Consider the following 21,681-nt stretch of genomic DNA (forward strand, 5'->3'; position numbering starts at 1 on the left):
GAATTTACGTTTCAGTATCAATCACTAACATCAGGCCTCATGTTCAATGAACTATTTGTGCACAAAATAGGAGATTCACTCATTTAACGAAGCATTCATTCATTGGACTTTCTCCCTGTGATATTTGTGGCTGTGTTCAAGTCTGTTGCAAACATTTAGTTGAACGGCTAAACAAATCACAATTAATTTGACAATGAGCATTACAAAAGCATGAATATATAGGCCACCCGTCCCTCAGTCAAGCCACAGTTTTAAATACAACAACAATGCAACGACAGCATTTTAAAACAGATTGGAGACTTCTAACACAGCCCTCCATCACTGTCTGCTCAACGGGCAGAAAACACACAGAGCCATTTTTTTCTGTTCCTCATCCTCAAATGTCTGCCTTCCTTCTCTTACCTCTTTTGTCACCCTTGCACTGTGCTGTAACGAGTCACGTCCATCTAGCAATTATTATGAAATTAAAGCCATTTTCCATGGCTGATGTTTGCCCCGGTAATAAGCACACTGAGATAGGCTTCATTCTTTTCGCATTTTAGTTCAGCTCAATTCCTGTCGCATTAGCAAGTGGAACAAAATCAGAGTGTCACTCAGATATTCTGCTTAATGGTTTGGCAATGGCCCGGCCTTTTTCCCCCCTTTTCCGTTTGCGCTGTTCCTAACCCTATCTTCCTGCCAATTACGCAGTTTAATCTATATGTAGATAATGGTGTCCAGGACCTCCCTGTTGAAATGTCAGGTGTGAAGAGGTTATTAGCTAACTTTTAATTACTGTCCATCGTGCAGTAGCTCGTAGGACAGATTGGCTTTCTTTGACTGTTCGCTTATCTGGATTCTGAATGTTGGCTTCAAGAAGTGGAAAAGAAAGACATTAAGCAAGCGCCAACTTGTTGTGATATGAAGTCAGAGCTTCATCCCACCATTCTTGTACGATTAAACGAGTCTTGGTGTGTGTGTGTGTGTGTGTGTGTGTGTGTGTGTGTGTGTGTGTGTGTGTGTGTGTGTGTGTGTGTGTGTGTGTGTGTGTGTGTGTGTGTGTGTGTGTGTGTGTGTGTGTGTGTGTGTGCGTGCGTGCGTGCGTGTGTGTGTGTGTGTGTGTGTGTGTGCGCTTGCGTGCGTGCGAGCATGAAGATGGGTTGACTAAGACCATCCTTTCTCAAAGGTTCAGAGGCAAAAAGTAAGGTTGAAGTAAGTCTAGATACATGCAAGCAATTTTGCATGAACAGTCATCAGAAGAAGGCTTTTAAGTTTTCCCAAATACTTAAAGCATATTAGGTTTTGTGGTTCAGCAAACTCTCAACCATGTCATCCTCTGCAGATTTGTTGGTCTCGGGAATCTACACCAGCTTTGGGACACAGATGGCCCTTTTCATTGCTGTTTTTTTTTTTTTCTTTACCATTTTCTCCCCTTCAAATGTTTCAAAAGTCTGCAAACCATTTTCTCAGACTCCCCCTTCCCCTCTCTTAAAGACCCTATTGTACATTTCAAGACCGGCAACCCCTCACCCGCACTCTGCCGTTCTCATCTGCAATTCAGTCTTCTACACAGTGTCTTTGGGGCCCAAAATAACAGAAGTGTCAGCCAGAATCTCTGAAATCTATGATTTACTTCATAATGCATACAACTATCTGCAATTATGAAAATACAATGTCTGTCTTTAATACTGTATGTGAGGACCCAATTTCTGACACAAGACATAACAGTGTAACATGGTTCTGTATTTTTTTGTGTATGAGTTTATTTGTTTATTTATTTGTTCATGAGTGTTGCAGAAATCTTGGTCGATCTCAGTTGTTTTTCATTTTTTTACTTTGATGCATGAAAGATAATTTATTGATTTTTGGTAATCTTAAAGGACAACCGACGTCTCCCGACAAGTTATGTCCATAATTTGTAAAATGGCTTAAAATGACTTCTACTGAGCGTATTTTACAAAGAGTCCACCGCATATAGCTATATTTTACGTTTTAAGATTAAGATATTTTACGTGTTTAATGTTCCGGAAGTGGTGTTTTTGAGTTGGTGACCAGTCCGTACGTGACGTCACTGAAGGAATGCCCCTGACCGAAAAAAAAGGACACATTGTAGCAGTCCTTCCCTCACGTCAATGCTTGTTTGGTCTGAAAACCTTGTGCCAGAAGAGGGCGTCCAAGCTCCATATAAGGAATTTATCAGCCTGTAGAAACGCAATACACTGTCATGTCTACAAGAGGTCGCCATTTTCTTCTGCCACTTTTTGGGTGAGACATTTACCCCCAAAGTTGCCTCAAAATGAGACGGAATGACTTCTTTAATCGATTGCAAACATGTATGCTTTCCTCTTCAGAACTATTTGAATCATATTAACTGGATGTGTAACAAGAAAGCATATTCTCCGAATCTGAAGCCATTGTTTTGATTCTCCAGCAATGCAAGACATCTTGCCGTGACGTCACGAACTGGGGGCGGGCCTTTCTGAAAATGCCCAATTCACAGCTCAATTTTTTGCAGATTTTGGACACTTTAAGTCATTTTTATTGGGGTTTTGCATTTGAATAAAAATATCATACTGCGTGTTTTGGGTATTTTAGATGCTATAAAGCGTTTTTCTGATGTCAGTTAGGAAACAAAAAAGTGATGTTGGTTGTCCTTTAAGTTTACATTTTTCAGAACCCTAGTATTTGCATTTTTGGCCAAGAAGAGCAATTTAATTGTCCCTGCAACAAAATAAAAACAATTCTGTATCAACATATTTATCTCATCCATCAATCAGTTATCGGTAGTGTCTGTTCATTTTAGAAATACGAACTAATGGCGACTAAGTGGGGCTAAGGTGCAGACACTACATTGGACTGATCGCCAATCAATCGCAGGTCATGCACAGTATGAAGCTGGTGAGTTACGTATAACTTCCAAAATTCTCATGGCAAAGTCAAGTAATTATCACGCCTCACACTGAACCCTACTAATGAATGCAATGGTAAACTGTCTGTTTTCTCTCCCATATATACAGAACTAAAACCACAAATAAAAACTATTGTGCCATTGAATTATTGAAATAATTTACAGTAAAATACTTCAGAGTGCTGAAACAAGTACCGAAGTACGTCGGTGCAAGCAATATTTTATGCCATTGAACTACACGTGAATTACTATTTTAATCTCTGCATTGCAGTGATGATGCCTATTCCTGCTCAATTGAAGCCTATGACATACTTTTCTGCAAAGATTGACACATTATGATAAAACTTTGACAGATCTCAAGGTAGTGATTTTTTTGCATCTGTCTCAGTCCACATAACTGTACTGTACTCAAAAAGTATGTTTTTGAGTGGCAAATGTTAAAGCATTCAACTGAAAACATCAAGTCGATTAATGCTTTACATGCCAGGCTGCCTCCCTTTGAACTGGAGTGTGTGTGATATTTAAGACTTTAAGTGGGACTGGAGTATTCTTTGAGGGGTATTGTGTGTGTTAGGACTGTGCTTGCAGCGCTGCCGTGAATTATGGATGACCCATGAAGACCCCGGGCCCCGCTACCCATACCTGTGGAAATCTCTGTCATCTGGTTCACATCGAACTCACATTTTAGGAGTGGGGGAGTAGTGCACCCTCAAACATGTGAAGAATTAAGCAAAGCTGGTGCTGGGGTCAGTGAATTTGGCGGCTGGCTGGGGAGCGTAATGACATTACTTCAGTTTAGATTCAAACTGTGGCTTTCATACATTGCAGTCGAGAAAAACTGCCAACAAAGCATGCAATCAAGAGTTGGATCTGCTTTTCCATACATACCCAAAGCTGGTCATTGGCATTTAAAAATGATGGTGGTCATTATGATTACTCAAAGAGGCATTCATTTTATATTGCATTGCATGTTTTTCTGTTGCTCGACACATGGAAACAGAATACAAAAATACAGGCATGCAAGAAAAGTGAAGTCAGGTTGATGGCACATGCTGAGTCGACCTGTCTGGTTCCAGTGGCAGCTCATTACACAATTTCGAGGCAGCAGCTAAGAAAACATGGTCCCCCTCAAAGTTTTCTCTTCAAATTTGCCACGATGAACAAACATAGATCTGTCAACCGAAGGGAGCACGCTGGGATATATAGCTGGAGCAGGTCAGAGAAATACTGTCAGGTGAGACCGCGTTGGTACTTCAAAGCAATTTTTCAAAAAGTGATGCCAGGCGGTAGTTGGTTTAGTGTGGGTCAGGTGACGCAATTGAACTTTTTTTTTGCTTAGCATCCAAGATTGTTTTCTGGTTTAAAATATTGCATCAGAGCAACCAGGTCAATATTTAGTGTGGTAACATCATCAGGTCCAAAAAATATGTATGTCCTTTGCCTGTTAAAATTTCATAATACACTACTTCCACTTCCACCCACATCGGTTTTGAATTTCTCATGCCAGTGTTGAATATGAACTGACAAGCTATGTTAAAGCGAAATAATAATGCCGCAGCATCCGCAGTCGGGCACACTGTATCAGTTGGGTGAATCCCTGAGTGTAGCCAACAAGAGAGCATCAGTGAAAGAATTTACAACACGACGGCATTGCACAGGAGAACACGACTTAGTCATATCCAGGCAGCTCGTGGGAAAATGAAAACAAAACATGCGGTGTGAATATATCATAACACCATCAATCAAATTAGAAATCTTAACACAATCCGTTATAACGGGTGGCGGCCCGTCAAGGCCTGCAAAGCCTTCTCTGCTAGCCTAAAAATATCTGAATCACGGACTGATGTTAATTATATTTTGTCCATGAATTCTTAACAAATAATTCCAAATTGCCTTTCAGCTTCCTTTCATGACTTTTCTCCTGTTGCACTTCTTCCATGCATTTGTTTTCATATTTAAGCATTTAACCAATCATATTTCGGCCATCATTTGTTACCAGGGGCGGCCCGAGAGTCGCGTGGTTAGCACGCTGGCTTCACAGTGCCGAGGTCATGAGTTCAAGACGCCGTCTGGGCTCCATGTTCTCCCCGGGCCTGCGTGGGTTTTCTCTGGGTACTCCGGTTTCCTCCCACATTCCAAAAACATGCATGGCAGGCTGATTGAACACTCCAAATTTTCCCTAAGTTAGAGTGTAAGAGTCTTTGTGTGCCCTGTGATTGGCTGGCAACCAATTCAGGGTTTCCCCCACCTCGTGCCCGAAGACGGCCGGGATGGGCTCCAGCAACCCCCATGATCCTAATAAGGAATAAGCGGTACCAAAAATGGATGGATGGATTTGTTACCAGGGTCAGAAATCTACCTGGATGCCTTCACGATAAATTCATTCATTCATTTTTTTAATCCAAATAAAATCAAAACAGAGTATCTAAGGTTCAAACAGAATATATATAATTAACAATAATGTAATTATATATAATTAGCAATAATTATTACAAAGACTCGAAAGGTCAATCACAGACTGCTTTTAGACAAACACGCCAATTACCAACACGGGTAATTTTGAGTTTTAAATTTAAGAGAGGGCATGCTAAAACATGAGGTGTTGAGTAATTTGCGCCTAGCTGCAAAGGTATTTTAAAAATGCCAGAGGAAGAAATTATATTAATATACTTAATTGTAGTCCATATTATCAACTTGTGATAGTTTTCCAAAGCTTCAGGTATACACTGATTTACCATATAACTCTGGGGTGCTCCAGAAAACTCACCACCTGTTGATGTTAATGATTGTTAGAATCGTGGGGAAATTAAAACAAGTGAAATGTTGCAGAGTGTAGTTTATATATATTTTTTGTTTCAGAGTTCACTCATGCGTATGCAAGTACAAATAAAAAAGCTTGCATAACATAACAACACAGCAAAGTGTAAACATGAATTACACAACGTACCTATACTCATATGAACAAGTAAGTCTGCATAGCAAAAATGGATTTCCCCTGACAGTGATGAACATGGGTGACAATCAAACATTGTGCTTCAGACATTTAAGTGTGTAAATTGTTTGTTGAGAAAACAAGAGGTGCGCATTGTGGTGCGAAGCTTGTTGATCACTAAAGTAAGTCACTGTATGCTGAGTTAAATTCTCATTCTTAGGTTTGCTGAAAATGATAATGATATGTAATTTGAAGGCTGTTTTGTTTGGCTGTGCTGTAGTTATATTAATCATACAATAACTAATAAGTCAATCTGCGTACTGAGACTTTTGTCTATATCGGCAATAAGGTTCAAAAAACTATGGAGAGATTTAGAGTGAGTGACTTTGAAGCTAAAGTATGGCGCCAAGCACCAACAGTCATTCTCTAATTTGATTAGGCTGCCCCCTCCTGGTACCTAGTTTCAGAACGGTGTCATCTGGTTTGAATGAGCACTGATCATGTGCAGCCATCACGCTTCAGTACAATTACAGCAATCATGCAACTCTCATGTCAGTGTCATTGAGAGTAATGGTGCTGCAGAACTTTGCACTCCAAGCAAAATACCCCGTCGACTCTATATTGAGCACATAGTAAGGGGGAGGAAAATGATGATGATGAATCAAGGGCCCGTGGCTAGGAGAGGTCATTGAAAATCGACTTTTTTTGTACCCCGGACGCAGCCTGAATTTATGTGTTTGTTCATGTTTCTTTCTAGTGTGGTACGACATGGGCCTCAAAATTCACGGAATCAACAAAAGTTCACAATCATTTTTTGCCGACAAGCCACCTGTTAAGCGCAGGGGTCGGGAACCTTTTTGACTAAGAGGGCCATAAAATTAAAATATTTAGAAATGTTCTTCAGCGAGAGCCACGCGCGCGCGCGCACACACACACGGGCGCGCGCGCACACACACACGGCGCGGGGCGCGCACACACACGGGTGCGCGCGCGCACACACACGCACACGGGTGCGCGCGCGCACACACACACACACACGGGCGCGCGCGCACACACCCGCGGTCACTTTTCAACAAAATATCAGAATGGATTATTTAAACTAACTTTGTGATAGTACTCACCGTTAACATGAATGTTTTTCCTTTCCTCGTGATGAGTAAAAATCCAGGCAAACGATCGGAATGAAATTCAATTTGCCGGTCCGGAGGCGGAGTTACTGCTAGCTAGCCTGCGCACGGCTCATAAGCTTCCACACTTGCTATCTGCAATCTACTTCTCGCAGCAGTATGTTGATGCTAACGTTAACACGGGGCTTGTTAAAATGTCACTGACATTCGACTGTTTCATCGATGGTGTTGTTTCATTGCAAATTCGAATCCGAACATTTTCTCTCCTCAAAGGCTAATGAATCCTTCGGTGAATTCAAGCTTAAGTGCACTCGTGGGGCTCATTTAAAGGGGCGTTTACCTGTTTCGACTGACGGCCAGTGTCATCCAATCAAAATTGCGCTTTCCGCCAACTGCAGCCCCAACGGGAAATCAACGGCGAAAAAAACGAGAATATGTATATAGTTTTATCGGTGAGCCATATGCAATCATCAAAAGAGCCATATATGGCTCGCGAGCCATAGGTTCCCGACCCCTGTATTAAGGTATTAGATCGACCTAGTGCCAAGTTGACATCATACATTGTTTTCATGAGGGATACACCACAATAGTATTTGGCATTCCTGTTAAGTTTGTTACAGCTTCTGTTGCTGTTAAAGCGCTATATCACTCAATATGTATTGTGTATTATTGTATTGTATTGTATTGTATTTGAAGGATCACCATAATATTTTGAAATGTATGGACGGTTATGCAATATTCTTGTCAAACTCGAGTCAGGGTCTACAGAGAGAAAGATGAACTCATAAAATCCACAATATTGAAGTGATTTTTCGAATATTTGCAGAAGGTGAAGTTCACAAAGGTAGATGTGCTCATATAAATGTTGGTAAAGTTTGATTGCAGGTATAGGACATCAACAAATGGAATCTTATTTACGTCAAGCATGTTGTCACCATGCAGTGCAAAGGAGAATGTTTAGCGAGGGATTGAAGGCACATAAACGTTTATCCAACTTCTTTTAAAGTGCGACTAATTCTGTGTTTGTACTGTCTCAGTGCTTTTTAAGATTGCTCATTGCCTCGCTGCCAAAACGACAGAATTTGAAACGTTGTTAAACGTGACTGTACTTTGTTGCTTGCCTCTTACGTCATCTTCCAACCCTGCTAGATCAGGAGGTTTAAAATGTTTTTAAGCTGTCACACCTGCCGTTCCCACGTTGTTTAAGTCTACCTGTCATAGAAAGCGCACATTCCAGTGCAGTTTCCGAGTCAACAAAATCTTGGTTTTATGATCTCGGAAGCTGCGAAGCTATTTCACAAAAAGGTTCATGGGTCTCATGGGTCGTCGGAACGTGACGATTGGCAGGGGTTCTTAATTTATATGTTAAGAAAAACAAAAGCAGGGAGTGAACTTAAAGGACAACCAACGTCTCCGGACAAGTTGTGTCCATAATTTGTAAAATGGCTTCAAATGACTTCTACTGAGCGTATTTTACAAAGATTCCACCGCATATAGCTATATTTTACATTTTAAGACTCGCGCTGAATATTCCGGAAGTCTTGTTTTTGAGTTGATGACGAGTCCGTACGTTACGTCACTGAACCGAAAAAAGGACACATTGTAGCAGTCCTTCCATCACGTCAATGCATTTGGCTGTACTTGGCTGGTCTGGAAACTTCGTGTAGCACCAAAAGAGGGCGACAAAGCTCCATGGAAGGAATTAATCAGCCTGTGGAAACGGGCTGATTAATTCCTCACACGGAGCTTGGTCGCCATTTTCTGCCTCTTTTTGGTGATAAATTTCCCCCCAATGTTGCCTCAAAATGGCACGGAATAAATTCTTTAATCGATTGCAAACACATATGCTTTCCTCCTCAGAACTATTGGAAACATATTCATAACTGGATGTGTAAAAACAAAGCATATTCTCCGAATCTGAAGCCATTGTTTTGATTCTCGAGGAATGCAAGACGTCTTTGCGTGACGTCACGAACTGGGGGCAGGACCTTCTGAAAATGCCCAATTCGCAGCTCATTTTTTTGCAGATTTACACTTTGTCATTTTTATTGGTGTTTTGCATTTGACTAAAAATATCATACTGCATGTTTTGGGCATTTTAGATGCGATAAAATGTTTTTCTGATGTCAGTTAGGAAACAAAAAAAGTGATGTCGGTTGTCCTTTAAATCTACATAAAACTGTTTTTGGTCAGCACAAATAAATAGTGGGTAGCATATTTGCCTAACCGTCGGGAGGTTCTGGCTTCTTTACTTTGCTTGAATTGCTAAAATTGTGCAGGGACGCATCAGTATAGAGGACAGGTCCTTCTCAAATTTAGGCACTGTCGGGATTTTACATGCGGCTCTTTTATTTAGACCAGGGGTTTCCAAAGTTGGTCCTCGAGGGCCGCTGCCCTGCCTGTTTTCCAGCACTCCCAGGAGCAACACACCTGATTCAAATGATCAGCTCATCAGCCAGCTCTGAAGCAGCATCAAAATGGTCCTGATGATTTGAATCAGGTGCGTTGCTCCTGGGAGAGCTGGAAAACAGGCAGGACGGCGGCCCTCGAGGACCGACTTTGGACACCCCTGATTTAGACATATCAAAGAACCTGAAAATACACTCATAATGCGACATGCATCCAACCCAAAAGCTAACTTGACAATAAAAGCTTGTAAATAATGACTTTTATTTTGAAGTGGGCCCTCGTAGCGCTTGTTGGCATGGGTGGCTCACTGTAATTTACCTTCTCGATACTGTACAGTTTAAGTTGGATTACTCAGTGCGGTGTTGCCAACTTTGAGATTTGCAGTCTGCACTCCATCGCGTGCCTTTGTAATGGAAGCTTTAGCTAAGGATTCTACATCTGCAAAGGAGTTTTGATTTTACAAATGGTCATTCTTTTGTCTGTGAGCAACATGGATTGCATGAGTTTCACAAAGTACAACCATTTACCTTAATGCTACAAAACATATTTCATCTGTTTATTACATAATGCAAAAACATTATAAAATGTGTTTTTGTTTTATAGTCCATTTAGGCAGGCACATAATAGACAGAATGATGATTGGTGATATACCATGTGGTCACTCCCCAAATGTTTGTTGAAAGCAGAGAGCGTGGCTTCATAGACAGTGCACTGGACAGTAAAATGATGTGTAAAATATCTTAATTACATGACTTTTGTATTTATTGTCAGTTTGTTGAATAACAATGATGTCATGGGCTCTTTAAGCAATTGAAAGAGTCACCCATTTTTTTTTATTCTTCTCTTAAAATATGGGGCATTATTATTGTCTACAGTATATTGTGACAACATTTTGCATTCCATTTTCACAGTTGACTCAAAATATTCTTTTGGATGGATAAATCAAAGAGATAGACAGTAACCATCCTACATATGTGCTCACCCACTCACCCATCTGTGGACACGTTCAGCTAAAATACATTCAACCTTGACAGCAGGCTCAATATGTGCTGCATCTGTACTAATAGTACATGATGCCACGATGACTGACTCAGTAATCAAGCTCAACGTGAGTTAGTATCCTTGTTAGTCAGTTAGTAGGTTAGTTTGTTAGTTATTTTCAGCTTTTTGGTTAGTATTTGTCATACAAGTGTTTCCAAGAATGATAGTAGCTTGTGGAAACCCGTCTTGTTACACAAATGATGAGACCTTATTTATAATTTGTAAAGATAATTCTTGTTCATACAGGCCATGCTCTATTGTGTTAATAAACAAAAACAAAAAAACAATTTGATTTTGTAAGTATGAACTTAATTTTCAAAATTTGCAGAGCAGATGTGTTAGTACTCGGCAGCCGTGCCATTGTTAGTATCAGAGGGTGTTAGTTATATTGACCTCGGGGACAACAATGAAGGCACTCACTCACCTGCAAAGCTTGACCACACGGTGCACACAAAGTCACACACCTATGATTCTCTGACTTGAGCCCATAGTTTGACACAATGCTGCAATGCAACAGTCACAAGATGTTTGTGGACTTTGTGGTCAAGCCAGGTTTGATAAGCCACATTCCTGCTTCTGGCTCGTGTTATTTCCTCCCCAAATCTTGAAACCCTTCGTGATGCACTCAGCTTCTGTTTCGATTTCTGTAATGATCAGCCTGAATAGTTCATAGCAGAGGGGTTGCAGGATCAAGAGAGGCTTCGTATGTGTTTGTGGCCATAAAGCAGAGGGTTAGTCACTGACTGTGAGGCCAGCCAATAGCACTGAGCAGACAGGTTAGTAGTCATCACACTGTTAGCAAAAAGTAGTCTTGTTAGGAAGATAATGTTAGTATAATCCAGACCTCTGTAGAAATCAATTAGCAAAATTATTATCATGATGGATTTTGTTTTAGGATTCCGACAGGTTAGTTCTTTCGTGGTATTCTTGTAATTATTCACAAGGAACCTCCATCTTGATTCGATTTAGGTTATTGGTATAGCTTCATTTGGCCGCTAGGGCAAAATGTAACAATAATTATTCATTAATATTTTGTTCAGGGTCTGGTGCATTCAGCAGCTAGAAGTTTTGAATAAACATGCACATGGACACGCAAAGACACAGAAATATTGCACATGCATACAGACGTGCGTTCACACACACTCAAGCTTTAGTAACATGAATATTATCTCAGATCTAATGTAGGGCATAAAGGAATGTCCAAAGGTGACTATAGAATATTCTAGGTTAGAGACACTTTTTAAAAATGTTGGTTGAAAACATGGGAAAGCGTGTACGTGTGCCGGCCTTATCAATAGCAGCTTTGAACTGTGAGTTATTCAATAATGATTGCCTTCTGGTGAATGTATTGTGTTCTTACAGAAGAAAGAGAGCAACTACTAGGGGAGGTAACCATGGCAACAGATGGAGGTGAGCGCACAAAGCACACCATAAAGTGTTTTGTGGCCACAATGGCTTTTTTTGTGCCAAAACATAGTTGACACAGATAGTTTGGGATTTGCACGCCTAATTGAAAAACAAAGGACATAATCTCATCTCATTCTGTTAGATAAAAAGATCTGATCTCTCAAATGAATTGTTCACTGACACACAAAAGTATTAGATGTTGATCCACCCTTTTAAGGCGCAGTTTCGCAGGTACTCGGTCCAGTATCATCCTGCAGGAGAAAATGAAACAATAAAAGTGTGGGGGAAAATACTTGTAGTTGTACATTTTGAAATGTGAGCAACATATACAATAATGTTAGAATTCTCATTATAATAAGCGATATATGGAAACACATCTGTGCTGTTCCAGACTAGAATGACCTTTACACAGTAATATATATATATATATACACACATACATACATACATGTCACACTCTCAGAAGAGAAAACGTGAGTGATCCATGTAAGGGAGTGGGATTATAAAAATCATCTTCATTTAATTCACACAGAAATGCATTATTTACCATCAATGAGCCAGCACAGAGTGAGCCATTCAAGCGATGTCATCACCACAGGCGCACAATGTGTCCAAACTGAGACCTGAACTGGTGTCGATCCATATAACTGGCATGGAAACACAACACAAAGCTGTACTGAACATACAAAAACCTGCAGTCCCTCAAGCCACTCCTTGATGTTTTTCATCCACAATTTAATAAATAAATTAAACATCAGTACCAACTGCAGCAAATGTTTCGCAGGATCATGTGAGTTAAAATGGACTAATATTGCAAGATATAAAAAATGCCTCTCTCTTAGTTTCATTATTTAGAGTACAGAGCCTTGAACACATAACCTGTCCAGCTGTTGTTCCGGTCGCCAGAACTGATCCCATGTCAACAGTCCTTGAGGTTGATTAGATTAGATCCTAGCACCATAATTCCTAAAAATCACAGCATAAGTACATTAAAATAAAATAAAATAAAATAACTATTTTCCCCTCATTATCTCAGCAGCATTTTCCCCACGAACCTGCAGGCAAAGTTTGTGTTGAATTTAGGTCACTTAATTTGGCAAATAAAAAGAAGCCTTGAAGTCAGTTACACAGTAGCTTGAGCGCAATGCTGATATGAAAACACATAAGCAATCATGATTACCCACTACAACCACAAACAGGAGAATCATTGTGGATTCTATCTTTGAAGTCACAGTGAACGATGATGAATGTTATTCATTCGAGAAAAGATGAACCATACTTCTTGCGCCATACACGATACAATGTGGCTTACAAATATATCAATATATAGCATGGATGTGTTTCTTACCAGTCATTTGTAGGTTGCACTTCTGCCACAATGCCGACGTGATTGTCATAAACCTCTCACGGAAGTGTCCAACATGAAAAACCTGCACCATCTTGTTCCCTGCAGCAAAAGAGGAAGATGGCAGCACAGTGTTCAGCCGCGGAGCTACTGCAAGCCTAAGTGGGAGTGCCGGGAGCAGCTGCGCACAACCCAGTTTGGAGCACTGTATAATGTGGTCATGTCTCGAAACAAAGGACCGTCTTGGTTGTGAGGGGCGACGCTGACATGAATAAGTCAGTGGAGCCGCTCCCCAGCTGCTGCCACAGGTTTGGGCTCTATTGTATGTGCGTCCCTCATCCACCATCTGTTTCCTGGGCAACCTGCTGGTCTCAACACCCCCAGCCACATGAAACACTACTGTTGTACAGGAGTAAAAGCAGGCATTTTGTGACACAGTTAATTTGTATATTTTTAAATATAGAGGTGTTGACAATGGTCGTGTCCCTCTGTCGATGAAGGAAGCGCGCGCACACACACACACACACACACACACACACACACACACACACAACTCAAGTCTGACAAAAGGAATAGTAAATGAGATATTGTGAAGAAGATTAAAAATCCATTACATTATGTCTCAATTGTCTGTAAAAATCAGGAGAGAAACAGTGTCTAAATTAAATTAATTAAATTAATTAATTAGTTTTTTGTTTGTTCTGATGACTTTTTGATAACAATTCAAAATGTACTGTATATACATTGGTCAGCAGCAAAATGTGATCAGTGATTTCATGTATTTTTGACACTTATTAAAAATGGCTTTACTTTTTGTGATATATCAGTACATACGTTATTTTCGTATTTCGTTTCTTAATTTGACCCATAAAAAACTTGTGCAACATGGATTTGATGATGCACTGTGCTTTATAGCTATCACGTTTAAGAAATAAATCCACCTGTTGCTCAGTCTAACTCTTAATTAATACATATTATTAAATATTGTATGATTATTAAGTTAGATATGTTTTTGTTATGGCATTATAATGTACTGGGGATTACGAGAGCATATTCTGATTGAGTGTAAAACTAAGAAAAGCATGCTCTGATTTTTAAAATGTATTGTTATAGAAAAGTAAACATTTATTGACTGGTAGAATTGACAAAACTATTTTTTAATTGACTATCTTTAGAGCCTGACCTTTCCCTTCAGTTTTAGTCTTTATGGGAGAATTTATTTTACACGTGGGCTATGTTGAGAACGTTGTCACCCATTTGGGGGCGACATCGTACACTAATTTGGCCCCTCTCGGCTGCCTTGATAACCGGAAGTAGCCAGTACTGTCGTATTGCGTTTTTTCTTGTGCATGGCTTGTTTGGTTGAGTCAAAAGTAACTCAAATACATCTTGTATACAATCTTGACTGATGGTCTGATGCATCCGCCGGTCGTTGCAGGTCTTTCTGGCCTGTGTCGAGTCACAGAAAATCTTTACGTGAGTAACGGCAAAGCGGCGAGTCGCGCCTCTCTGGTGAGCGCGAACAAAATAACATGCATCATAAACGTCACGGAGACTAAATGCAGCAGTGTCACTCTTCACGGTGTGGAGTATATTCACATTCGCTTGTCTGACACACCATCCAGCCCACTTGGGGACCACTTTGACGAGGTGGCGGATAAAATACACCACATAGCACAGAGCAATATACCAGCGTGCGACCACCGTCGCACGCTGGTATATTGCACCGCCGGCGTGAGTCGCTCAACTGCACTCTGCATGGCTTTTCTCGTCAAGCACCACGGTGTGACTCTGATGGAGGCTCACGCTCGGGTCAAAACCTGTCGACCCATGGCGAGGCCCAATAATGGTTTTTGGAAGCAACTAATCCAGTATGAGGAGAAGCTTCGTGGGTCCACGTCTGTTCAGATTGTGTCGTCTTCCATGGGAGAGATACCTGATGTGTATGAAGAGGCTGCCAGACATATGATGCCACTTTGACAACCTGCTGCTTCTCATGCGATTGAGGCTTTGTCGTTTGCTAAATCCGCGACTGATACTAATATACTGAATATATACCGCGTGCTTGTTGTAAACTTTATGACCTATATTTGTGCAATTTCAGAGCTACATTAAAGCGTGCTTCTTTAATGGACACTATCGGACAGAATTTAACATGATGCATCATGCATTGTTTGGTTTTCGCAAAGTTGTTCAACAGGTTGTGCAAAATTGTGTCAAGTGTCAAGCGGCCTACTTTATGATAATAACCACGGCCTACTTTATGATCATGTTTCCTGTATATGATGTGGGTGACAAGAAAAACGCACGCCTTTAAAGATCATAAAATTCATGTATTGTGGACAGTATGACATTCCTAACATTTGAGCCTATGAAAACGATGTCTTTACAGAAACACAGGTTTTGTTTTTGTTTTTTTTCATTTGTAACGATCACTGCCATATGTAATGTGGTGTTCCTTTTCAAACTGAATACAGTGAAACAATATTCCATTTACCACAATGAAAGAGTATCTTTTGTATTATTTATCCTCACCATTCATACATCTCTAACTTTTATGTGATTTGTTAATCATTTTCCCAATGAAAATAAATAGTTAAATTTTGACTTAAAGCAAGTGGGAGAATATTGAAAGAAAAGCAGCGCAATTTACAAGAGGATAGTCTGAAAACATGATCCAATACAGAAGCATTTCAAACATTTCAGGAACTGCAGTAAAATTGTGTGAAGACTTGATATTATATGAGGATATTTATCAAGGGCTTAATAAAAACAAAATCGCATAATTTAGACATTTACCAGTATATCTAGGCGGCATCAGATTTTTGTAGAAGTAAAAATAGAATTTATAGCACATTTCACACACAATGTAAATAAATATAAATCGCATACTATAATTTAAGGTACATTTAAAGGCAGTTCTAAAGTTACAGATTGAAAAGCAATGTAAAGAAATTAGACATTTCTAATATTTACATGGCGCAGAGAAAAAGAAAAGGTTTTTGGAAAACGGAATTTTAAAAACACGTTCTGTCTGACGTATGGGAAATGAGCATAATTTTAAGCCTGGATTTAAAAGCATTTAGACTGTTGGGATTTAAAAAAATATTTATTCATATTATTCACTTTGATCAGAACTTATACCAGGCAAAAGGGAGGGGGAGTTAGACTAGGAGGGGAAAAAACAATTTAAAGGGTGATTGGGGGTGGGGGCATATTATCAACAAGTGCACACAGGATTTTATGTGCCACCTTGTTTCTTCTCCCATGACCAATTTCAATATAAACTGTATAAGGAGCAGCAAATCAACTCTCACTAACAAAGTAACTACATTTGTCAGTTATGAAACATTTTCATTCAATAAAACATTGCTTTCAGGTATCTTTTCATCATGGAGTCTTGCTCGTTTCCAGACTTTGTGAATGACAACACTTCCTATACGCTTCTCTGTATGAAAGAAAACATTTTGGGGAAATATATGTTTCTTATTTGGCTGACAGTGCAATCATAGCTGTACAAACAAACAACGCAAGTAAATAACATCGGAAAATAAAGCTTTCATTTGCTACTGAAGTCATGGTTTCTCATCATCAAGGTGGAATCAAGACATAGGTGCGAAAAAAACGCATGCATATTTAAGGAGCACAGCGTTTTACTCTATCAATAAGGCAACAGTGTCATCCGTATGGTCATGCAATACACATCCATCTACAGAATACAACCAAATGCATGGCGGCTCAAATGCTCATTTCATCTCACAGTGGATTCGATGTCTCAAGGCAACAGCATATGATTAAATCTGAAAAAAAGAATGATCTCATAACGTTCACACCAAGGAAGGAAAACACAAACGATTCAAATAAATAAAATACCTGCTGTTCCAATTTTTGGTAGTCTGTTGATTTTGGTCGACGAGCAGATCTGGATCTCTTTCCTTGCAAAACATATGCAATTATCTGGTGGGGGGGGGGGGGGGGGGGGGGCAAAATAGAACCGTCTTAGTATTGGATGAAATACAATAGGTTGGTGACTGACATGGAACAATTGCTTCATATTTTTGAATAATTAAAAAAAAACATTTTACTTCAAAACGTTCTTATTAAAGCATAACATCGCAGTGCGCTTTCAGGTTCCTTGTGTTCCAAATTCATATCCTACATGAATAAAGTTAGTCTTTGGCACTGCAAGTCCACCCGTACACCATTGAAAATGTTTAATGGGAGCGACAATAGTTTGTTTCATTAAGCATTAAACTTAGCTTGAAATGACCAAAAACACAAAGTCAATCAAAACCCAGACTGAAGGCACTGTGGAAGTACTTCTTTAAAAAAATGAAAAAAAGATGTACAGTGATACCTCAACTTACGAACTTAATTGGTTCCCAGAAAGTGTATGTAAGGTGAAAAGATTGTCTGCCAAACATGTATTTCCCATAAGAAACCATTAAAAATGAGACGAATCCGTTCCCAGGTCCCCATAAAACGTAATTTTCTACTAAATAAGCCATAAAACGACACAAAATATACCTTATTTTACGTATAATAAATGTGCTATTGGAGTGTATTTAAAGAAATAAACTGTACAGTATAATAAAGCCGTTTTTATTTTCTTTGTGATGGTCGTTGATGTAGTTGCCTCTTGATGATATCAGAGTGAAGTTGCCGTGCTTTCTCTGCGACAATACCCTCATTCACACGGTCCCCTGCTAGCTGCTTTTCCTTAATCCAAATCAACAGATGTTTTCAGTCCTCTTCTATTGCCTGAGGCCGTTGCTTAGACAACACAGAAAAACCCTTCGCCACACGTAGCAATGATCGACTTCGTGTACTGGGACGCTAAGTCACACAAACACACACCTCGTTCGTGTTTTTTGATGATCATCTTCTGCTCGACCGTAATTTTCTTTTATGTCCTCTTCGGCTTAACACTAGCCTGTGGTGGGGTCTTTTTCTGTCCCATAATAGCAAAAGTACTCCACTCGATAGCAAACCACGTCTGCACTCAAAGGGGGTGTGGAAAACTAGTCCGCCAGCCACCGTGGCACTGTTTGACCGTGTGGTTTGGTGTTCATCCGCCAAAAACGAGTCCACCAGCCACCGTGGCGCTGTGTGGTTTGGTTCGTCCGCTGAAAGCTAGTTTGTATGCCAAAATTATATTCTCGCGAATTTAATGTTCGTAAGGCGAAAGGTTCGTGAGCTAAAGCGTTCGTAAGCCGGGGTGTCACTGTACTTTAAATTCCAAGTGTATCCGATGCTGAACATTTGAGCCGTGTTTGTCCATATAATGAGGTGGGAATTGCAGTTGCGACCAAGTAAACATAAAAACACATCAATGAGAATCAAGAGTTTCATAAACTACATACCTTACGCTTGTTGTGGTAGGCGATGTAAATCACCGCAACCAACACTGCTGTCGAGACCAGGTATGCAAAAAAATGACTACTTTCTACTTCATCACTTCCACCATACCGATTGTTTCCTCCGACTTTTTTATAAGCTGCTTCATCTCCTCCGGATTTTGCCTCATTGGCAGGTTCTTGCGTTTGTGACTTTTTGCCATGCTCTCCTTTTGATTTGTCCTTTGCAGCTTCTCCTTCTGATTCGTACTTGTTTGTATGCTCGCCTGTCGATATGTCTTCTTGTCTTGTTGTCTTTTTAGGCACTCCTCCTGATGTGTTGTCTTTTTCAGGCTGTTCTTCTGATTCGTTCTCTTCATGAGTCTGTTCTTCTGATTCATCCTCTTTTTCAGACTGTTCTTCTGATTTATAACCCTTTTCGGGGTGCTTTTCTGATTTGTTCTCATTTTCAGGCTGCTTTTTGTCCTTCTCAAGTGCAGCCTCATTTTTAGTTTGATTATCCTCCTCTTGCTTCCCTCCTGATTCTTCCTGGAGTTTAGCCTGAGTCCCTGAGCCTAAGTCTGTCTGGGCTTTATTATTTTCAGGTGGATTCTGGACGACATCATGGCCAATGGGTTCATCCTTTGGATCAGGTGTGACATTTTGAGTGCTTGGGGGAACAAAGACACCTTCACAAAAATGAATACAATTATTATTGACCTTCCAAACTAAACAAACCAAAATTAGTTTTTAGTTGTTTTCCCTCAGTCCACTAACTGATAATGACATGTTGTCCTTTTACAGGTTCTTTGACTGGACTTTCTTAGGCTGATGATATATTTAACATGTTCTAGTTTGACAACTTGTAGCAATTACCTGTTGCGGAATGGGGTAAATCACGCCTGCACATTACCAGAACTTGTGCCCTGACGAGCCACATTAAACCTTTGAGGGACAGCAGTTACAGTGGACATCTTATCGTGTTCTCAGGTTACAGATTGCATTAAAGGATTAATATTAAAGTCAATAAGTGAATGTAGTAGGTCAGAGCAATAAGGTCAACAAGTCACATCCTGGGTTTTTCTTTGTGTATTTGTCTGGCGATGTCCTGCTATTTTTGGAAGTTGGATGTCGGTCTAGTCTAGTACCTTTAAATTTATAACTATGAAAAACTGATATTTTTAGTATACAGCATGTGTTCAAAGTCATGTGGGAATCTAGAAGTCACTCTCACTTACATCATCCCCTACGCTGCCTACATTGTCGTAAATGTTGTGACTAACCACTATTAATTGATTTCATCCTCACTCCAGAAGAATATATATCAAGAGAGATATAATTGTTCAAATCCATTCGGTTGCGTTAAATTGGAATGAATATTGATTTGCCAATCCACCAATCAAGTTTATTTGTTTGAATGCCCACTCCTAGTACAAACCAACATTGTTTGCCAAGTGGGTGATGGTAAATGGATGGTATATGGAGGGGGGGGGGGTGATCCAATCTCACACGCCAGTAATTGCATTGAAAATTAATATTTCTAAAATAAATAATGTGTCTTTTGTTTGGCGTAGAAACACACAGGTAAGCACAATGTTCACGTGCAAAAGACAACCTAACGATGCTTAGGGTGCCGTAGAGAATAGCCCGATCAATTGACAAAATCTTATATCACGAATTACTGCAGGTTTGAAGGAGTTCTTTGGCTGTGGGAATACGTTCTAACAACTTCAACAGACAATTGTGTTTCTTGTTGTGTTGGTACGATTAATATTGTCATTCCATTCTCAATTTATATGGCTGACCTCGTTGTTATCGTGATCATCGACGTTCAAGAAACTGGATTAAACAAATTATTTTTTTGTTTGGTTTCCTTGCCTACGGGGATTACATATGCATCAATCGGTTCAACCGACGAGTGTTGTAATTAGGACGAGACTTCAATGTAAAAAGCCACTCACCGATCACCATGGAAGAACACACTACACATGCGAGGGGTAAAAATCTCATGGCGCTCGAAAAGAAAAGCAAACTACTCTGATAGATCAAAGTGAATGTTAAAATCCGCGTTGTTGACTATAATCGGCAAGCGGGACATACTGCTTTGACAGTGCCAGATCTTAATCTCCCTCCTTCTTCCGTGTACGCATCACTTTCTTCTTCTGCGCCCTGTTCCGCCGGCAGGCATGCAAGCAAAATGCTCATCAGTGACATCAGAGCACAAAGGCAGAAGCATCCAAACCGTCGCTAGGTGGCACTACTGTCACGCGACCGCAATTTTGGACAGCTCCGTTTTGAAAGAGAAAATTGCTAGGGCTTTTCACAAGTCCTCGTGGGGAAAGACAACTCTGTTTTACGGCAGGGGAATGTCTTCACGCAATGTGTGTTGTTTGAAAAAGGAAAAGCCTTAAAAGTAATAGCCATGAATCTTTTTTAAACGTTTTCCCCCATGCTTGCCATTAATACAGCACAGCAATGTCTTTCCGTCGGTAATTTTCACAATAGTTCATCTCAAACTTATTAGCGCTCCTTTAAAGACTGGCCTGTATTTTATTTTCTGTCCTTTTCATGGTTGCTCGGAGCCGTTTCTTTGACAATGGCCAACTTTGGGAGTTCAGCAATGCTTGTGCAAGAATGCAAAAGCACTCCCTAAACTGACTTAAAGGCACAGTGATAGTGTCATCCCATGCTCGGCATCTGGAGAAGATCAGGTGAGTCACCAGTCTTTTCTCATTCATTCCATTGAGTGAATGCTCCTAATGAAATTATCAAACAATGTATCTTACATGGCAATTATGTTAAAGGACTGTGTGGTTTTGTGAAGCGAGGGGCATAATAGTGTTGGAATGCATGTGTGTATCTTTTGTTCCATCTCCATTTGCTGACTATCCCCCAAATAAACCCTTTCTTTTGCAGACCTTGATATACCAACAAATATGTGAATAATTGTGGATATGTTAATAATAATGTTGTTTATCATATGTAAAATGTCCAACATTCAACTTTATTTTGTGGCTTTTTTTTATGTTTTATATGCTATGTTAGTCAGTCATAATCAGTTGAACAAGATGAATATCCCTGTACCATTTACCCTCATGAGGGTTGCAGGTGTGCAGCGGACAATCCCCACCTGATTGGACGAGAGGCAGGGCGCACCGTGGACCTCTCACAAACAAATCACAAAACAAACCAGATAA

The 21,681-nt window shown here is 40.0% G+C and overlaps 2 protein-coding genes across 3 annotated transcripts; one reads left to right on the forward strand and one right to left on the reverse strand.

Moving 5' to 3' along the window:
* Positions 1-9,634: 9,634 nt before the first annotated feature.
* On the reverse strand, positions 9,635-20,641 carry tgoln2 (trans-golgi network protein 2). Of its 2 annotated transcripts, XR_016114734.1 has the most exons (6): positions 20,446-20,641; positions 18,512-19,173; positions 17,022-17,105; positions 13,152-13,250; positions 12,351-12,769; positions 9,635-12,054 (listed from the first exon to the last, which is right to left on the reverse strand). XR_016114734.1 is itself a non-coding variant. In XM_088994715.1 (4 exons), exons 1-4 carry the CDS (start codon positions 20,492-20,494, stop codon positions 16,943-16,945), a joined length of 801 nt encoding a protein of 266 aa, XP_088850841.1. In that variant the 5' UTR covers positions 20,495-20,640; the 3' UTR covers positions 16,245-16,942. The 2 variants fall into 2 exon arrangements, 1 of the variants encoding a protein (XP_088850841.1); XM_088994715.1 differs by lacking the exons at positions 9,635-12,054; positions 12,351-12,769; positions 13,152-13,250 and adding an exon at positions 16,245-16,948 and having other exon boundaries at positions 20,446-20,640.
* LOC148899469 (dual specificity protein phosphatase 18-like) lies at positions 14,466-15,322 on the forward strand. Its single transcript, XM_088994716.1, has one exon. It carries the CDS (start codon positions 14,565-14,567, stop codon positions 15,126-15,128), a length of 564 nt encoding a protein of 187 aa, XP_088850842.1. The 5' UTR covers positions 14,466-14,564; the 3' UTR covers positions 15,129-15,322.
* Positions 20,642-21,681: the final 1,040 nt, after the last annotated feature.

Source organism: Hippocampus bargibanti, linkage group LG04 (assembly GCF_051943395.1).
Source record: "Hippocampus bargibanti isolate YZ-2025 linkage group LG04, ASM5194339v1, whole genome shotgun sequence".
Classification (NCBI taxonomy): Eukaryota; Metazoa; Chordata; class Actinopteri; order Syngnathiformes; family Syngnathidae; genus Hippocampus; species Hippocampus bargibanti.

Bases quoted from the DNA above. Each gene is read 5' to 3' on its own strand.
- LOC148899469 (XM_088994716.1), top strand. From the start codon at position 14,565: ATGCATCCGCCGGTCGTTGCAGGTCTTTCTGGCCTGTGTCGAGTCACA.
- tgoln2 (XM_088994715.1), bottom strand. From the start codon at position 20,494: ATGAGATTTTTACCCCTCGCATGTGTAGTGTGTTCTTCCATGGTGATC. The intron at 19,174-20,445 runs GTGAGTGGCTTT...ATTTTTGTGAAG, and splicing joins GTGTTCTTCCATGGTGATCG to GTGTCTTTGTTCCCCCAAGC. The intron at 17,106-18,511 runs GTATGTAGTTTA...CCCCCCCACCAG, and splicing joins CCTACCACAACAAGCGTAAG to ATAATTGCATATGTTTTGCA.